The sequence below is a fragment of the Mesoplodon densirostris genome, chromosome 15, assembly GCF_025265405.1.
Source record: "Mesoplodon densirostris isolate mMesDen1 chromosome 15, mMesDen1 primary haplotype, whole genome shotgun sequence".
Lineage (NCBI taxonomy): Eukaryota > Metazoa > Chordata > Mammalia > Artiodactyla > Ziphiidae > Mesoplodon > Mesoplodon densirostris.
The window spans coordinates 63,928,120-63,947,230 of NC_082675.1; the positions used below are offsets into that span (position 1 = coordinate 63,928,120).

The 19,111-nt window shown below is 40.0% G+C and overlaps 1 protein-coding gene and 1 pseudogene across 6 annotated transcripts in view; both read left to right on the forward strand.

Moving 5' to 3' along the window:
* The first annotated feature begins 8,959 nt into the window (after window positions 1-8,959).
* LOC132502502 (small nuclear ribonucleoprotein Sm D3-like) lies at window positions 8,960-9,627 on the forward strand (annotated as a pseudogene).
* A 4,845-nt stretch (window positions 9,628-14,472) lies between these two features.
* The window catches only part of KATNAL2 (katanin catalytic subunit A1 like 2), a 99,242-nt gene continuing 94,603 nt past the window's right edge, over window positions 14,473-19,111 (forward strand). For all 6 annotated transcript variants that reach the window (XM_060118554.1, XM_060118557.1, XM_060118555.1 and 3 more), the window contains exon 1: window positions 14,473-14,593. In XM_060118554.1, coding sequence (XP_059974537.1) covers window positions 14,543-14,593 — 51 coding nt within the window. In that variant the 5' untranslated portion in view covers window positions 14,473-14,542. The remainder of the gene's footprint in view (window positions 14,594-19,111) is intronic.

Sequence of the window (19,111 nt, forward strand, 5' to 3'; positions counted from 1 at the left end):
TCAGGGAAATAAGATAGCTGGGAAAGATGAAACGTCAGAGGAAGAGAAGATGGAAGGAAGTTTCACGGCACTCCTGACTTGCTGACAAAGGATGAGAAGGTGCTGAGTTAAGCTGGTCAAAAAATTCAGGGTTCAAATTTCCTTGAAGAGGTGGATGGAATCCATTTAAGACACCTAATGTTGATCCCTGGGCCAAGGATAGTTTACCACTACACCTCTTCGCCTAACTCCTGTTCATCTTTCAGCTCTCAGTTTAAGTATCACTTCTTCAGAAAGACCTTCCCTAAACCCACATGCCCCCATTTTAATTCTGATCCCTCTCTGACTGCTCATAGCATCGGAATATTTCCTTCCTGATATTTTTCCATGGTAATTACGTAGGTCTTTGTGTGATTATTGTATAAGTAATTATCGTTTAACTTTTTTTCTTAAAAATGTTTTTAAACCCGCTAGACTATAATGACTGACAAATGCTTGGAAAACTGTGGGCCTCTTACCGGTTTAATGAGTAAAAGAATGAACAGTAGTATCTAGAGTAGGTTCTAATTCTGGCTTTCCACTATTAACTTTAGCTTGGCTTATTCTTGATCTTGGCTTATTCTCCTTAGACCTTGATTTCCACCTCAGTAGAGTTTAACATTGTTCAACAGACATTAAGTGAAGGCAATGTGAGCTAGGATCTTCAGGGGAATAAAGATGAATAGAATACAGTACAGCCCTTCCACCAAGGAGCTTACAACCCATAAAAAGCACCATGCATGAAATACTGAGTTTAGTTTCTAAGCACCTGTCCTGTTAATCCTTTCTCTGCCTGTCTCTGAATCCATCAATCCTCTGGATCTCAACATCTCTCTTTTCCTTTCCACTGATTTCTTCCTCTTTCCCTATATCCGTGTTCAAGCCTCCTAGATAGTTTCAAGCCACCTTTCTTCTTTTGCCAAGCACACATCTATTTTAATCACATTTCTTTGCTCCTTTACACTTTACCTTAACCTTTACTGAAACTAAACATTATCAAAGAAAATGAACAATGAATTTAGCCTTTATAGACCCAATTTTTTACTCTGGAATTTTTAAACACAAACAAAAGTTGAAAGCGTAACACAATGAATATCTGTATACATTCCAACTAGATTCAACAGTTATTAGTATTTGAACAATTTTTATTAAGGTATAAATAACATATAGGTAAATCCTCCTATCTTAAGTAAACACTTCAGTTAGTTTTGTAAAATGCTTATCAAGATACAGAACATTTTCATCACCCCAGAAAATTCCCTCCTGCCCCTTCCCAGTCAAACCTTCCACCAGAAATAACCAATGATCTGATTTCTAATACTGTAGAGAGAATTTTAAAATGAGGGAAACTCATTTTAAAATGCTATTATAGCCTCAATGCCAAAACCAAACAAAAATTAATTTTCCTATCTAACTTACAAGCAGATTTTATGCCAGTAATGCAAGGATGGTTTCACACTAGCATGTGTGTTAAAGAAATTGGTAATTTGATACAACTCAACAACTAAGAACAACCAAAAAATCTGGATTTAGAAAATCAGAAGCAAGTGCCAAATGTAAGGAGTTAACCAGTCAAAATCTTAGAAGGCAGTATTCTAGGCAGTTAAACTGAACATTTATCCTGAGACATTTGACAATCCAAAAGTAAAATCTATAAACTGAGCTATGACTTTTGCAGGATTGCTGGGCAAGAGAGACATAAATCTAAATCTAGTGCCACAGAAGAAGCAAAGTCCAATAAACACCCCCCATATTTAATACAAGATCCCGTAGGGTAAAGATAAACCAGAAATAAATCAGCACTTCCACAAATTGCGTTCAGGTTTTATAGCAATCAGGAAATCTCACTCCTAGAATACTGAATAAACAGATCCTAGGGTGGTACTCCACAGACACTGGGCAGAATCAAACAAAAATTCTCTCCAGATGAAGATATCATTAGCCCAAACCTCAAATTAATCTACATAAAATTTTACAAATTAAATGACCAAACATAATCAAAAATCAGAAAAAGACTGCAATAAAAACAAGCTTACACAAGTAAGTAAATAAACAAACTTTGAAAAAATAATCTAATAGAAACTCTAGAATTGAGATGTTTAAGAACTCAATGGATAAGTTTATAGGTATATATGCATATTACACATGGTTTAAGAGAGAACTAATAACAAGAACAAGTTAGAAGACTATTTAGAATGAAGCTCAGGGAAATAAAAAGATGGAAAATGCGTAAGAAAATATTAGAGACATAGATTTGAGACAGAAGATAATGCTGGAAAAGTCTAACAAATGTTTAATTGGAGTCCTCAAAGAACAAAAGACCAAAATAAGGTAGTAGCAGTATGTGACAAGATAAAGTTTGAGATTTTTCAGACTGATAAAAAAAATCACTACAGGTAAAGGGTTAACAATACCTTTTCCTTTCTACATAAGAACTTGACCCTCAGTTAATTTTCTAGCTCTGTTCACCTGGAAACATGATAGAGTTTTATGATAAAAATGACCTCTGATTAGTAAATTGCCTCTGGACCAGGAGGAACTATAAATGGTCTACATTTATAGACCTGATGGGGATACCATACTTGGGACTTTTCTGAGTGAATTAAGTTCACCAGTAAAATATAGCGATTTTAAATCTGTATGCACCTAATGACATGCACTTAATAATGTATCTTACAGAACTACAGTGAGAAAATCCACAAGTATAGTGAAGCATTTTACCATACCTATCTCAGTAATTGATACAAAAAGCAAACAGAAAATCATTAAAGATACAGATTTTTGGAACAGCATAATTAACAAATTTGACCCAGTGATTACAAATAATGTGCAGAAAATGTATTATTTTAAGTACATATGGAATATTTACCAAAATTGAGCATAATAGAGTAAACCTCAACAATTTTAAACATTGTGATAAAATATACACAACATAAATTTTACCAACTTAATCACTTTTAAGTGTACAATACAGTGCCATTAAGTATAGTCACGTTACTGTACAGCCATCACCACCATCCATCTCCTGAATTCTTTTCATCTTGAAAACTGCAACTCCATACTCATTAAACAATAACTCCCTATCCTTTTCTTCCCCCTGGACCCTGGCAATCACCATTCTGCTTTCTTCATGACTTTACTCTAGGTACCTGATATAAATGGAATTATACAGTATGTGTCTTTTTGTGACTGGCTTATTTCCCTTAGCCTGATGTCTTCAAAGTTCATCCATGATGTAGCAAATGACAAAAAATTTTCTTCCTTTTTAAGGCTGAATAATATTCCATTGTATGTATATACCATATTTTGTTTATCCATTTATCTGTCCATGGACAGTTAGGTTGTGTCTTAATCAGGCTGGGGTACTAAAACAAAATACCACAGAATGTGTGACTTAAATAGCTAACATTTCTCACAGTTCTGAAGGCTGAGAAATCTAAGATCAGGGTGCCAGTGTGTCTGATGAGGATCCACTTCCTGGTTCACAGATGACCACCTTCTTACTATATCCTTACATGATGGGGAGAGAGAGCTCTGGTTTCTTGATCTTCTTATAAGGGCATTAAGCCAATCCTAGGGCCTCCACCCTCATGACCTCAGCTAAATCTAATTACTGCCCAGAGGCTCCACCTCCAAATATCATCGCATTGGGGATTTAAGCATCAACATATGGATTTTTGAGGGACACAGACATTCAGTCAATAGCAGGTTTCTTCCACCTTTTGATTATTGTGACTAATGTGAACAAATATCTCTCCTAGATCCTGCTTTCAATTCTTTTGGGTATATACCCAGAAGCGGAATTATTGGATCATATGGTAATTCTATTTTTATTTTTTGAGGAACTGCCATACTGTTTTCCAAAGCAGCTGTGCCATTTTACATTCCCACCAGCAGTGCGCAAGGGTTCCAACTTCTCCACATCCCCATCAACACTTGTTATTTTCTGGGTTTTAGTAGTAGCCATCATAATAGGCATCAGATGATATCTCCTTGTGGTTTTGATTTGCATTTCCCTAATGGTTAGTGATGTTGAACATCTTTTCATGTGCTTATTGGCCTTCAGAATAACTTCTTTGGAGAAATGTCTATTCAGTCCTTCACTCATTTTTACATCAGGTCGTTTGTATTTTTTTTGTTTTCGAATTTCAACATATTTTAAAGGATTGGAAGCTGCTACAAGTCTATTTTCATTTGCTCTCTATGACAAAGATTGTCTTGAAACAGTGTTTTATCATCTCTCAGGTTCTGATGAGATATAATAAGCCATGATGATAGTATGTACCCTTGATATGATGTGATGAGAATGGCACTTTACCTCTGTGATCTTCCTCTCAAAAAACACACAACCGGGCTTCCCTGGTGGCGCAGTAGTAGAGAGTCTGCCTGCCGATGCAGGGGACACGGGTTCGTGCCCCAGTCCGGGAAGATCCCACATGCCGCGGAGCGGCTGGGCCCGTGAGCCATGGCCGCTGAGCCTGCGCATCCGGAGCCTGTGCTCCGCAACAGGAGAGGCCACAGCAGTGAGAGGCCCACGTACCGCAAAAAAAAAAAAAAAAAAAAAAAAAAAAAAGTGTCAAGGTCATTAAAAACAAAGAAAGTCAGAGAAATCATCACAGCAAAGAAGAGCCTGAGGAGACACAACAACTAAATATGATATGGTATCCTGGCTAGATTCTGGTATAAAAAAGGACACTAGGCAAAAACTAAGGAAATCTGAATAAAATATGAATTTTAGTTAGTAATAATGTCTCAATATTTGTTCATTAGTTGTGACATATATACCATATTAATACAAGATGTTAACTACTGCATAGCACAGGAAACTCTACTCAATATTCTGTAACAACCTATATGGGAAAAGAATCTGAAAAAGAATGGATATATGTATATGTATAACTGAATCACTTTGCAGTATACCTGAAACTAACACAACATTGTAAATCAGCTATACTCCAATGTAAAATAAAAATTAAATTTAAAAAAGATGTTAATAATCAAGGAACCTGGGGTATATAGAAAGGAACTCTGTGCTATCTGCACAACTAGAATCTAAAACCTATTTTATTTATCAAAAAATTTCAAAATTATATTTGTCAATGATAGAACAGGACTGGTTACTTGACTTTTAAAATATAATTTCGACTTTTGAATGATTGCAAAAATGCAAAATCTCTTGTCAATAAGAACTTGAAGACATTTGTCATTAAAATGTCTTGATCAGGCTTCCCTGGTGGCCCAGTGGTTGAGGGTCTGCCTGCCGATGCAGGGGACACGGGTTCGTGCCCCGTTCTGGGAAGATCCCACATGCCGCGGAGCGGCTGGGCCCGTGAGCCATGGCCGCTGAACCTGCGCGTCCAGAGCCTGTGCTCCGCGGCGGGAGAGGCCACAACAGTGAGAGGCCCACGTACCGCAAAAAAAAAAAAAAAAGTACAGACAATTCAAACATTCAACCTGCTCATAGAAGTGCTCTCAAGCTTTTCACTAACACTTCTGAAATTTTTTATTTGGAAGTTTTATGCAAATTTAATATTTTATATTTTCCTTAATACTTTAGTATTCCACTCATTCTTATAATTATACGGGAAAAATGATGAGCTTTTTCACCAAGCTCCATATAGATATTCCTGAATCCCCTCCAATTTATTAACATGCCACAGAAATTTTATTGTTTTCTTTGTGTGCATGACCTGAAGTTAGGAAGTACTAACCTAGAGAAACTCTTATACAGGCACATGTGCACCAGGAGATATGTACAAGAATATTTATTCCATCACTGTTTGTAACAGCGAAAAGTTAAAAACAACTTGTCTTGTCCATCAAGGATAGGGTAGATATATATATGCATTGTGGTGTGTTCCTGCAAAAGAATGCTATGTATACAGTAAGAAAAAAATGAATAGAGCCAGAGCTTCATATAAGAATATGGACAAATCCCCAAAACAATGCCAAATAAAACAATCAAGTTGGAAAAAGTTATATAACTTTCATGTAAATTTTGCAAAAAGGGAAAACGATGCTGTATATTTATGGATATGTACATATGTGATAGAAAACATACATGTGAATGATGAGTATCAAAACCAGGACAGTGGGCACCTCTGAGAAGAAGGGAATAGGATCTGTAGGCTATTCTGGGGGATTCTACTATATTTGTAAAGTTTTCCTTCTTAAAAAAAAAGATCTGAAGCAAATATGGCACAATGTTAAGATATGATAGAATTGGAAGGTAGGTATACCAGTCTATTATCCTCTATATTTGTATGCTTGAAATATTTCATAGTGAAACAAAACCCAAAATGCATCCTATATCTGATCATTCTTTACTTCACGGCTGCTGCCACCATTGTCCTGGATGACCACAGTAGCCTCCTCTCTTTCTATCTTGCTTTCTATCTTGTTCCACTACAATCATTCTCCATGTAACATCCAGAATGATTTTTGGTAAATATAAATCTGATCTCACCATCCCCTATTCAAAATCTTTCAACAGGTTTACAGCACTCTAAAAATAAAAATTAAACTCCTTACCGCAGTCCACAGGCCCTGTTTTGTCTCCTACATTTTTAGCCTTTATTCTTTCTCCACTGTCATTACTTATTCCCTCAAACTGTGGCACTTCTCACTACCTCAAATTATATTTATTCATGGTTTATGGGTACAATTCTTCCCAGAGTCCCCACCCCCACTAGAATATAAGTTCCAGGAAGGCAGGGACTTGGTCCTCCACTGTATCCCCACTGCCAAGAACAACTGTTTGACTCATATTAAGCATGAAATAAATATTTTCTGGATGAATGAAAAAAATGAATGATTTCATTTTTATTCAAATAGAGGAGGAATAACATTTCAGTGGTTAAAAGAATGATGTAATCAAATGTATGGAACCTGAAAATGACAGGGTACACTCTCAACAATGACAACAATTGCTAAGACCCATTAAGCACTTATTATGTGCATTTCCAAGCACTAGAACCACTTACATTTTGGGGTGCATGTCAGCCTTGCTCTCCTCAGAAGCCCTGCAAACCTGAGACATGGGAACCTCCTTCCTAGCCACAGCTGATTGGATTTGGAGGAGAGGGGACTGAGAAAAACCCATATGTTAGCCAGGGGGAAGCAATCAGGTTCTTTTTCTCAAAAATTTGTCCTGAGTGACGTGTGTGCTAACGAAGTTTGAAGATGAGTCATGTTAATGGCAGGATATTTTTGAGTGAAAGGAACAGCTGCTGAGGTCCTGAAAGCTGCACTGGTATCTACCCTTTCTGAACCTTGTTGTTCAATGTTTCATTGGCTAATGACAAAAGTTACCCGACTATTCTTCCAGAAAAATCCTCTCCCTTCATTTTTAAAACTAATACAGGTAAGTTACTTTCTTTGTTGATTATTCATTCTCTTAGAAACAAACCAACAACAGCAACAACAAAAATTAACAATCTCTTAATCAGGGAAACTTGACTAGGGCAGTCCTTCCCACACAAGGTCTCATTTCACTATGAGACGGTATTAATGTTTCCACTTTACAGATGAGGATTCAAGGCTTGAACAGGTCCAATACCTTGCCTAAATCACAGAGCAGTAAGTGATGGGAGAAGATTCCAATCCTGGCCTATGTGCCTCTGAATGTGGCTGCAGGAATGGCAGCAGGAGGACTGTTCACAGATAAAGTTAGGAAGACAGGGCACACATTCTGATACCATTTAGGGTAAATTAGAAAATGACACTGATAACAGTGAAGGGTAAAAACCAGATTTCATTCTGTTTTTGGATAAGATCTAGTAAAAGCTCTCTATTCTTATGTTTCAACAACTGTTGGCAGAGAGAGATTTATACCAACACAGACTGTCTGTATGATTAAAACTTTTTCTCTTTCTACTGACAGAGGTGACAGTTTTTAAAGAATGACAGGATACATTCTTTTTAGGTGACATAAAAAATGGAGTTTTAACAATATATATTCAGAGACAAGTTACAGTTGACTGTCAGAGGGTTTGCAGTTAGGCGGGTATCTTTCTTGTCATTCTTGAAAACTCTCCCTCATTCCTGCATGCCTAGAGAAGCTCTGTGGAAAGCGGTTTGACATAAGTGAGGCTGTGAATACAGAATTCCAAGGTGTTTGCATGGGAAGAGGCTAGTGAAGAGAAAGGGATAGACATTGATGGATTCACACACAATTTGAAGAGCATAATCAATAAAACAAAAAAGTTTATGAATAAAAAACACTCAGAGGCTTCCCTGGTGGTGCAGTGGTTGAGAGTCCGCCTGCCGATGCAGGGGACACGGGTTCGTGCCCCGGTCCGGGAGGATCCCACATGCCACGGAGTGGCTGGGCCCGTGAGCCATGGCCGCTGAGCCTGCGCATCTGGAGCCTGTGCTCCACAACGGGAGAGGCCACAACAGTGAGAGGCCCGCGTACCGCAAACAAACAAACAAACAAACAAAAAAACCCACTCAGAATTCACCCTATAAAACATCCTTGCCCTAAGAGAAAGAACAAGTGGAATAACTAGTTTTCTCCAACTGAAGTTGCACTGTGGTTTTCAACATTTTAGAAATAATGTGCCTTAAAAAAAAAGAAATAATATCTCTTGAGAAACAAGAGGTAAGCTTTGGCTCTGTTTCATACACGTCAAATGACACAACTTGGAAGCATCAATGACGTGGACACCAGACGCAATTTTGCTACTTTGGTGATTATTGAAACAATGTTTTAAAACTCAAGGATAAGAAATTTAACGAATGTTTTATAAAAGGAGAGGAAAATAAAAATTTCCTTAGAAAGAGGGGAGTTTTTCTTTTGTCTGTAGGTATGAATAGTATTGGAAGCAATTAATGGACACATTTTTTGAAATGGTTCTGGCAGCGCGGGCGGGTGGTTCGCACACCCGTCCCTGGGGTTGCAAAAGAAAGGGCGGCAGAAGCAGCACGCTCTTCCTCAGAGATGTCTATTGCTGTGCGTGTTCAAGTCCTACACGAGGCTGAGGACCACATTGTGAATGTCAGACAAACCCGGCGACGTGTATCGTGGGAAGTTCATGAGGTGGAGGACAACAGGAACTGCCAGATGTGCAAGATCACAGTCCCCTACGGAGGTGATGGGCAGCTCACCTGGAGTGTACACCCGTGGCAGGAAGATCCGCTTTCTGATCTTGCCAGATATGCTGAAAAACTCACCCATGTTAAAAAGCATAAAAAAGAAAAACCAAGGCTCGGGGCCAGCCGGTGAAAAACTGCTATTCTGAAGGCCCAACTGGCCACAGGAGAAAGAGGATGTGGAATGGGACGTGGAAACATCTTCCAGAAGCAAAGATATATTGTTGAAGAGAACTTTGCCCTTATTTTTTCTTTTAGGTTATCTGGGTTGGGGTGTGGTGGTAAAGTGCATGCTTATGTATATACCCTAGTTTTTCTTTGACATCTTTCTCTTTAGATGAGGAGAAATGTTAAATTTAATAAACATGACAGTGGGGTTTTTTTTTCTTCTTGAGAAAAAGAGATAGGTCTAAACTGGGGCAATTTTGCCCTCCAGGGGACAATCGACATTTGGCAATGTCTGGTGATATTTTTGGTCGTCACAGTTTGGGGGTGCTGCTGGTATCTAGTGGGTAGAGGCCAGGGACCTGCTAGACATCCTATGATGCTCAGGTTAGCCCCCCGCAACAAAGAACTATCTGGCCCTGAATGTCAACAGTGCTGAGACAGAGAGAACCTGCCCTAGCCCAACAAATCTAGCTGGAGAATATCAGTGAGAAAAAATGGGTTCCTCTCTTAAGGGAAAAAACACATGCTGCTGCTTTTGTGTTTTCTTTCTAAAGTGGTAGCTTTAATTAAAACTAATTTTACCATACGACCCAGCAATCCCACTACTGGGCATATACCCTGAGAAAACCATAATTCAAAAAGAGTCATGTACCAAAATGTTCATTGCAGCTCTATTTACAATAGCCAGGACATGGCTAAGTGTCCATCATCGGATGAATGGATAAAGAAGATGTGGCACATATATACAATGGAATATTACTCAGCCATAAAAAGAAACGAAATTGAGTTATTTGTAGTGAGGTGGATGGACCTAGAGTCTGTCATACAGAGTGAAGTAAGTCAGAAAGAGAAAAACAAATACTGTATGTTAACACATATATATGGAACCAAAGGGGGAAAAAAAAAGGTCACGAAGAACCTAGGGGCAAGACGGGAATAAAGACACAGACCTACTAGAGAATGGACTTGAGGATATGGGGAGGGGGAAGGGTAAGTTGTGACAAAGTGAGAGAGTGGCATGGACATATATACACTACCAAACGTAAAATAGATAGCTAGTGGGAAGCAGCCGCATAGCACAGGGAGATCAGCTAGGTGGTTTGTGACCACCTAGAGGGGTGGCATAGGGAGGGTGGGAGGGAGGGAGACGCAAGAAGGAAGAGATATGGGAACATATGTATATGTATAACTGATTCACTTTGTTATAAAGCAGAAACTAACATACCACTGTAAAGCAATTATACTCCAATAAAGATGTTAAAAAAAAAAGAATATTTGAAGAAGAGAAAAAAAAAAGCTAATTTCAAAACAGGGTGAGATGAGATTGGGGAGTGATGTACATGTCAAAATGAGGGATTTCAATGCTCTAGGTCACAGGATTTTGTAGGTAGTAGTGTGATAAGATCTCTATTCTAGAAAACTAACACTGGGAGTAAGTCAGGGGTCAAGTGACCTCCAAAGATGTCCTCTGAGAGTGTCTCATTTGTGATAGTCCCCGTGCCATGACCCCTCATCTAGGCTACACAGCCTCCTTTCTGACCTCCCAGCTCCTGGCAGTCATCCTTTCCAAGTCACCTTAATTTCTGGAGAATATTTTCACTGGGTATAGAACTCTTAACTTGATAGTATTTGGTTTTCTTTCAGCCCTTTAAAGATGTTTTCTATAACCATCTGGACTCAGGTTGTTTCTATGTCTTGGCTATTGTAAATAATGCTGCAATGAATATGGGTGTGCAGATACCTCTTCAGGATAGTGATTTCATTTCCTATGGATATGTATCCAGAAGTGGAATTGCTATACCATATGATAGCTCTATTTTTAATTTTTTGAAAAAACCTCCATGCCATTTTCCATAGTGGTATACTAGTTTATGGTTTCACCGAGAGTGCAGTTCCCTTTTCTCCACATCCTTATCTCTTGTATTTTTAATAATAACCATTCCAACAGGTGTGAGATGATATATCATTCTGATTTTGATTTGCATTTCCCTTATGATTAATGAGGTTGAGCACCTTTCCATGTACTTGTTGGTCATTTGTATGTCTTCTTTGGAAAAACGTCTATTCAAGTCCTCTGACCATTTTAAAATTGGATTGTTTGGCTTTTTGCTATTGTATTGTATGAGTTCCTTACACATTTTGTATATTAACCCCTTATCAGAAAGATGACAAATATTTTACATTCCATAGGTTGCCTTTTCTTTTTATCAATCATTTCTTTTGTTGTGCAGAAGCCTTTGGTTTGATATAATCCCACCTGTTCATTTTTGCTCTGGTCGTGTGTGCTTTTGGTGTCATATTGAAAAAAAACCATCATTGCCAAGACCAATGTTAAGGAGTTTTTTCCCTAGGTTTTCTTCTGGGACTTTTATGGTTTCAGGTCTTACATTCAAGTCCTTAATCCATTTCAAGTTAGTTTTTGTGAGTGGTGTAAGATAAGGGTCCAATTTCATTCTTTTGCATGGGAATATCCAGTTTTCCCAGCACTATTTATTGAAGAGACTGTCCTTTACCCATTGAGTATTCTCGGCTTCCTTGTCAAACATTAGTTGACAAAAAATGTATTTCTTAATGTGTGCCTCAGTTGGAAACATTTGAAAGCCAGTGGTTATGTGGAGAAAATTCTTTAGAAAAACTTATATTACATTTGGAAATAAGTCAAAAGATAGTACAGAATATCCTTTCAATGTCATACTACAGCAGTGTTTAAGAGGCCCACCTGCTTTCCAAAAGGACTTTTTGTGATGATGGAAATGTTCTATATCTGTGTTGTCCAATATATTAGCCATTAGCTACATATGACAATTAAATATGTGAAATGTGGCTAGTGTGACTGAGGAACTGAATGTTTAACTTTATTTAATTTAAATTAGTTAAATTTTAAATGTAAATGGCCAAAACTAAAGGAATGTTTCTATGTCCTTTAGAAAAGAAAATGTCAAGATTTTACTGCCCTGTAGAACATAAAATAATTTTGTATCTAAGCTAGCAATCTTATCCTAACCTTTCTTCTCAAAATGCCTATAAATACCCAGTTCTTCAAAATGCTCTGTTTAAAGAGCTTTACCATCTTACTGGCTCCCTCAGTGAGTTAGATAAAACCTTTGACATTATGTCTGTTCATATCAAAAGAGTTATATTTTTAACTTTTTTTTTTTTTTTTTTTTTTTTTGCGGTACACGGGCCTCTCACTGTTGTGGCCTCTCCCGTTGCGGAGCACAGGCTCCGGACATGCAGGCCCAGCGGCCATGGCTCACGGGCCCAGCCGCTCCGCGGCATGTGGGATCCTCCCGGACCGGGGCACGAACCCGTGTCCCCTGCATCGGCAGGCGGACTCTCAACCACTGCGCCACCAGGGAAGCCCATATTTTTAACTTTTTTGAAAGTCATGTCAACAAAAGAATGTGCTAAGTGTAGCATAAAAGGATATATAGTGGAATCAGGAATTAGTCTTCTCTCCACCTAAGCTCTGCCTGGAGTAAGTATTGTGATCTGATAAACACCACTGAATTGTCCTAGGAAGTGATTCCGGAGCTGACTCTTAGTAGGCAAAATAGGCTTCAATTAGGCAAATGAGGTAGGAATGATCCTTCAAGCAAAAGGAACTGCTCAGGACTGGTTCACAAGCATTGTAAGCAGTTCATTTATGCTGGAGTGAGCGATGAGGGGAGGTGTCTGGGTCAGGGTGGGAATGACAGGTGAAACTGGACAGAAAGAATAGCAAGAGAGTGTAGTGGAAAGGAACACTGGCTTCAGTCAGGAGACCTAGGTTTGCATCTTAACTGTATCTAGTTGGATAACCTAAAATGAGTTAACTCAGCTCTTTCAGCCTGTTTCCACAACTGTAAATTGGGAGTATTAATAACTTGCCATGGGGTGTTAGGAGTAAATTGGATAAACACATAAATCACATAGTACATTGCCTGGTGCCCTACTTTAAATGTTTAATAAATTATAGCTATTATTACTAATGAGAGAGTGGTGAACAACTTCAAATGGTGCCAAGTTTAAATTTGGTAAAGTGTAAAATAATCTATAATTGGATTTCCTATTTAGGAAGTTATTGGCAACTTTGACAAGAACAGCTTCAAAGGAGTAGGGGCAGAAAGTGTTGAGAAATGAATGGGAGGTGAGGAAGTGAAGAAGAGGATAGCCAGTCCTTCCAGAAAGCTTGAAGTGAGTGCAAGAGAGGTGATTCAGTTTAACAATTACAAGATGAGAACTTTTTTTTTTAGATTGAGGAGACTTGAATATTTTTTTATCCTGAGGGGAGAATGGATGAAGGAAGCCAAAGATAATGAGGAGAAGATGGTTTAGAATTAGGATTCATAGCAAAAGAGACTGAAAGGAAAGACACTGAAGACACAAGAGTAGTTAGTAGATGAAGAAAATAAAGCAGAGGAAAAAGTAAAGTCCATGTTTGTCCACTTCTAATGAGTAGGTCTGATGTGGGGGAAATTGGAGGGAAGGAAAAGTTTTTTTTTTTTTTTTTTGGCGTTACGCGGGCCTCTCACCGCTGCGGCCCCTCCCGCTGCGGAGCACAGGCTCCGGACGCGCAGGCCCAGCGGCCATGGCTCACGGGCCCAGCCGCTCCGCGGCATGTGGGATCCTCCCGGACCGGGGCACGAACCCGTGTTCCCTGCCTTGGCAGGCGGACTCTCAACCACTGCGCCACCAGGGAAGCCCAGGAAAAGTTTAATGCACAGGTTGCATCCAAGAAAGCCCCTGACAGCCATAGTCCACATCAGATTCTATCAGTCTACATGGACCAAGTACAGACAATTTCAAAGTAAAGCAGGAAGGAATTTCCAAACCTTTTCGTTAATCAGGAGGGAGAGGGGGGCCTAGAGAAGACGGGATGCCAAAATAGAGCCTTGGGAACAGAAGCATTGGGTCACGAAGGCCTGAACAACTGCCGAAATCAAGGACAAATACTATGGTGCATAAACTTTAGAGACAGAATTCATGGAAACAAAACAATTGCAAATGACCCAAGACCTGCCAATCATCCCCTTTCTGTCTCTCGATTGGTCAGTGCCGTGCAAAACCTCCGGATTAACAGACTTATTCTAACATTGATTGGCATGAGTAAAGAATCCATCTTTGCCCAGTGATTGGCTGGCATGTCCAGGCTCTGGCCAATCCTGAAGGGGGCGGGCTGGTTAAGCGTCAGGTTTCCCTGAGCCGCCATCGGTGGATGTACTGGTCAGCCTAGTAACTGGTTCCTCTTCTCCCTGCTCTCGGTCCCTAGCACAGTGTCCTGATGGAGCTTTCTTACCAGACTCTCAAATTCACGCATCAGGCGCGGGAAGCGGTAAGGAAAGCATATACAAAAAAATAATTGGGACTTTCCTGGCGCAGTGGTTGAGAGTCCGCCTGCCGATGCATGGAACGCGGGTTCGTGCCCCGGTCCGGGAGGGTCCCACGTGCCGCGGAGCGGCTGGGCCCGTGAGCCATGGCCGCTGAGCCTGCGCGTCCGGAGCCTGTGCTCCGCAGCGGGAGAGGCCACGACAGTGAGAGGCCCGCGTACCGCAAAATAATAATAATAATAATAATAATGTACTACCAGGAGCTCCTCTCCCGTTGTTGCTGCGGGCCGATTCGAGTGTCTCCAGTTGCTGTGGTGACAGAGTCCGCTGCCCGAGTGGAGCAAGCGCAAAGTCCGGGGACTGGGCTTGAGGCAGGGGGTGAGGGAAGGATGGGTCTGAGACGCAGGCGGGTTTGGGCTTGACAACGGGTTTGATGAAAGAGACGGCAGGGTTGGTTTGTGACTGAGGAAATGAGGTGTCGAGGGGGAGGTATTATTAGGCAGGCCGAGTCTTGATGGATGAGCGGGTTTGGGGTGTGTTCAAAATGGGATTGTTCAAAGGACAGCACTGACCTGGGAATTGGAATACTGGGTTCTGGTCCTGACTCACTACTACCAAGGCTGACAGACCTTAGGAATTCAATTCCTCTCCCAGGTTCCGGTTCCCCATTTGAAAGTAGGTAATTGGATTATAATCCTTTTCACAGGAAGATCACATGAATTTTACAATACATACTGTTTCCTGTTGTCTGTGTTATCCGCTAACTGGCTCAGCAATACTTTCCACAACCAAAAATGTGAATTGAAGATGTACTATATGCCAGGCAGTGGGGAAATAAAAACAATGCTTTAGGGGGGAAAATGATAAAAAAAAATTAAATTAAAAAATACTGGTATTTAAGCTCCACCTCCAGAGATTCTGATTTACTGGTCTTGGTGTATCCTGTGCACTGATATTTTAGAAAATCTCAATAGGTGATTACAATGTGTAGCCAAGGTTATGAACCACCACTTTAGTGTCTCCCCCTTTAAAAAAAACTAATAATACACAAAAAAGGTAACCCTTTGGTCTCACATCCCCTCTACCTAGCAACCTCTCTCCAACTTCTCCAATTTCTCTCCAACTTCTGGAAAGGATTGGCTGCACTTGCTGTTGCTACTTCCTCACATCTGTCCGTTCCAACCTGAGCCTGAACTACCTGCATCAGAACATTTTGGACTGGCTTTTAATAAAGCAGATTCCTGGACCTCACTGAGAATTACTGAATCAGAAACTCTCAGGGATGGGGGTCTTGAAACTTGCATTGTAAATGCACACTCCAGGTTTGAAAACCACTGTCCTAGATGGTCTTATACATTTTCATGACTTCCAGTGCCATCTGTATGCCAACAACTCCCCCAAACTGACTCTAGACTGGACTTGTTTGCTGAGCCCCAAACCCATGTGATATCCTAGAATATGGAACACAGAGAGGACAGTGAATCAATTGATTGTTTGAGAAATCCAGTGGGGAATCTCAAGAATCTGCATGTTAACTTGTTCAACCCCTAAGATTTAACCTTCTTCTCTAAAACCTGTTATCTTTCCCAGTCTTCCTCCCTCTGGGAATGTGAAACCACCCTCCACCCAATTGCTCCAATCAGAATTCTGGGAATCATCCTTAGCTCCTTCTTCCTGCTAATTCCTCCCCCCCATCCTCTACATAAGGAAGGCATCAGCAAATCTTACTGATTCTATTTCTATAATGGGTCTTTAATAATAGCCTTTATCCTGGCCCAAGCCACTATCATCTCTCACTTGAACCACTTCAGTAGCCACTTAACTATTCCCCCTGTTGGTTTTGCCTCCTTCCAGTCCATTGTTCATCTAATGATGAGAGTGATCTTAAAATTGTGTCATTCCCTGGCTGGGATCCTTTTAATGGCTTTCCATTACACTTGGGATAAAACCCCCAACCTTGACATGATCTATAGAGCAGGCAGTGATGTGGCCCAACTTCTACATCCAGCCTCTTTCTCACCACTTTCCATATTGCCTCACACTGCTCCAGGCACATTCTCTCAGATCTGACATGTTTCTGAACTCCATATGGTTTGTACCACACAGGTTACCATTTAATTGTGATTAATTTATGTTATTACCTATTTCCTGCATGTGACATAGCCTCTCAAACAGAATTCATGTGACTTGGAAACAGAGACCCAGTCTTATTTTTTTGTTCTATTCCCTAGATGGGACTAAGAGCCATATTTAGGTATGCTCATTGATGTCTTGAGCTTTTGGGGTCTGAGTGCAAGGAACTGTGTCTGTGGAGGGAATAAGGTTGAGGTGGGGGAGGTGATCAGTGAGTTGGATATAAAGAGGATTGCATGTCCACAAGGAATTTTGATCATCTATGTTGTCTACTGTATTAGGATTTCAAGAATACTTCCTTTTTATTTGGTTAATTTTTATTGTAGTTTCAAATTTTAAATATATATATATATATAATATATATATTAAATATATATATATATATATATTGGATTTCTGTTTTAAACAAAGTAATGCGAGCACTCAGTTTAAAAACATTTAATAGTTCTACAAAACTTAAGAAAAAGAAGTTTCCTGTTCCCCTTCACACTGCCTTCCAATGTTGCTCCCCAGAAGCAACTGCTTTTGCCCTTCTTAGCAGCTTCTTCAAAATAACGAGTTATAACTTCTGAATTCTGATTTTTCATTCTCAGATGTAAATTCTATTTACTTTGGTGGAAAATGAGCATTTGGCTTTTTTTAACTTACCTCACTCCTTCCCCATCCTCTATCACTAACCCATACTTCCTTCCCTTCCTCCATTTTCCCAAGATCATTTTATCACAATTTTTGGTTACATACATATTCAGTACAGTTATGTATATTAATCTGACCATGAGAATGTTATTCACCGCTGATATGGTACACTGTGGTTATATTTTATTTTTTATTTAACTTTGGGCAGGACTCAATCATAGCTTAAGTATGCCTTACCCTTTGGCTTAATTTTCTGTATATTTGATAACTACTTTCTTCCTAAATTTTCTGCAGGAATTGTAAAACTCCTCTCCATGTGGTGAAGCTCACCAGGAAATCTTGCAGTTTCTTTTTTTTTTCTTAGTCACATCCTTTCCGGACCTCTTGCATCTCCTGCTTTGTAGACTGGTTGTTCTCTGGGCTTGCTATGCAGCATTCCTCCTGGGAAATCCCTTCCCCTCTTCCCTGTGTCAGAAACCCTGTTTCTTGGACCCCATGTCTTCTTCCTTCTTGTCCTATATCCCTGTTTTAGTGAAACATACTGACCAATGCCTGCCTGAGAAAAGGTACATGGGAGGCAAAGTTTTTGAAGTAAGGTGCTATGTATGAAACTCTGTTCTTCTCTCACCTTGTTGATGGTTTGGCTGAGATTAATATTCTAGGCTGGAATTGATTTCATCTCATTTGAGAAGGCATTTCTCCATTATCTTTTAGCTTCCAATGTGACTGCAACAAGTCTGGTGCTACTCTTTCTCTGAAAGCTTTTAGAATCTTCTCCTTGCCGTTCCTGGTTTCTGAATTTTCATGAAGATATCGCTTGTTGAGAATCCTTTTTCATTCACAGCGCTGGTATGCAGTTATGGGCCATTTAGATCAGGGAATTCATGCCCTCAATTCTGGAAAAAATTCTTTTTTTTTTTTTTTTGCGGTACGCGGGCCTCTCATTGCCGTGGCCTCTCCCGCCGCGGAGCACAGGCTCCGGACGCGCAGGCCCAGCGGCCATGGCTCACGGGCCCAGCCGCTCCGCGGCATGTGGGATCTTCCCAGACTGGGGCACGAACCCGTGTCCCCTGCATCGGCAGGCGGACTGTCAACCACTGCGTCACCAGGGAAACCCCTGGAAAATATCCTTGCATTATTTCTTTAGATAATTTTTTCCCTTTCTTTTTTTTTCCCCTCTCTTGCTCTTCCTTCCTTCCTTTCTTTTTCTTTCTTTCTCTCCCTCCCTCCCTCCTTCCTTCCTTCCTTCCTTTTGTATTTTTAAGGTTTTTCTTTTCCCAGGAAGTCCTATTCGTTTGGATATTTGATTTCCAAATGGAACCTCTAATCTGTTTTATTTTACATCGCTTACTTTTCTTGCTTTTCTTATCAAGAGACCTCTTGAACTTTTTATCCCGTTTTGTTGAGTTTTAAATTTCTGCTATCATATTTTTATTTCCAGGTACTTTCTTATGTCTCAACGTTCCTTTTTCACGGCATCTTGTTCTTACAAGATGCCATGGCTCCTTTTATCTCCCTGAGGTTTCCTCTCTCTCTCTCCCTCCCTCCCTCCCTCTTTGTCTTTTGCTCCTAGCATTATGTCTGTTTCCCCTCAGGTTTTTCTTTGCTTTTTTCCCTGGTGCTCTGTCTTTCATGTAGGAGGTTTTCCTCAGAAGCCTAGTGAACCTTGCCTGAGGTGAGACACCTAAAGGCTAATTAGAATCTGTGTGTTTTGGAAGAGGCTCCTCAAATAAAGATGGGTTTCTCTGTAGGAT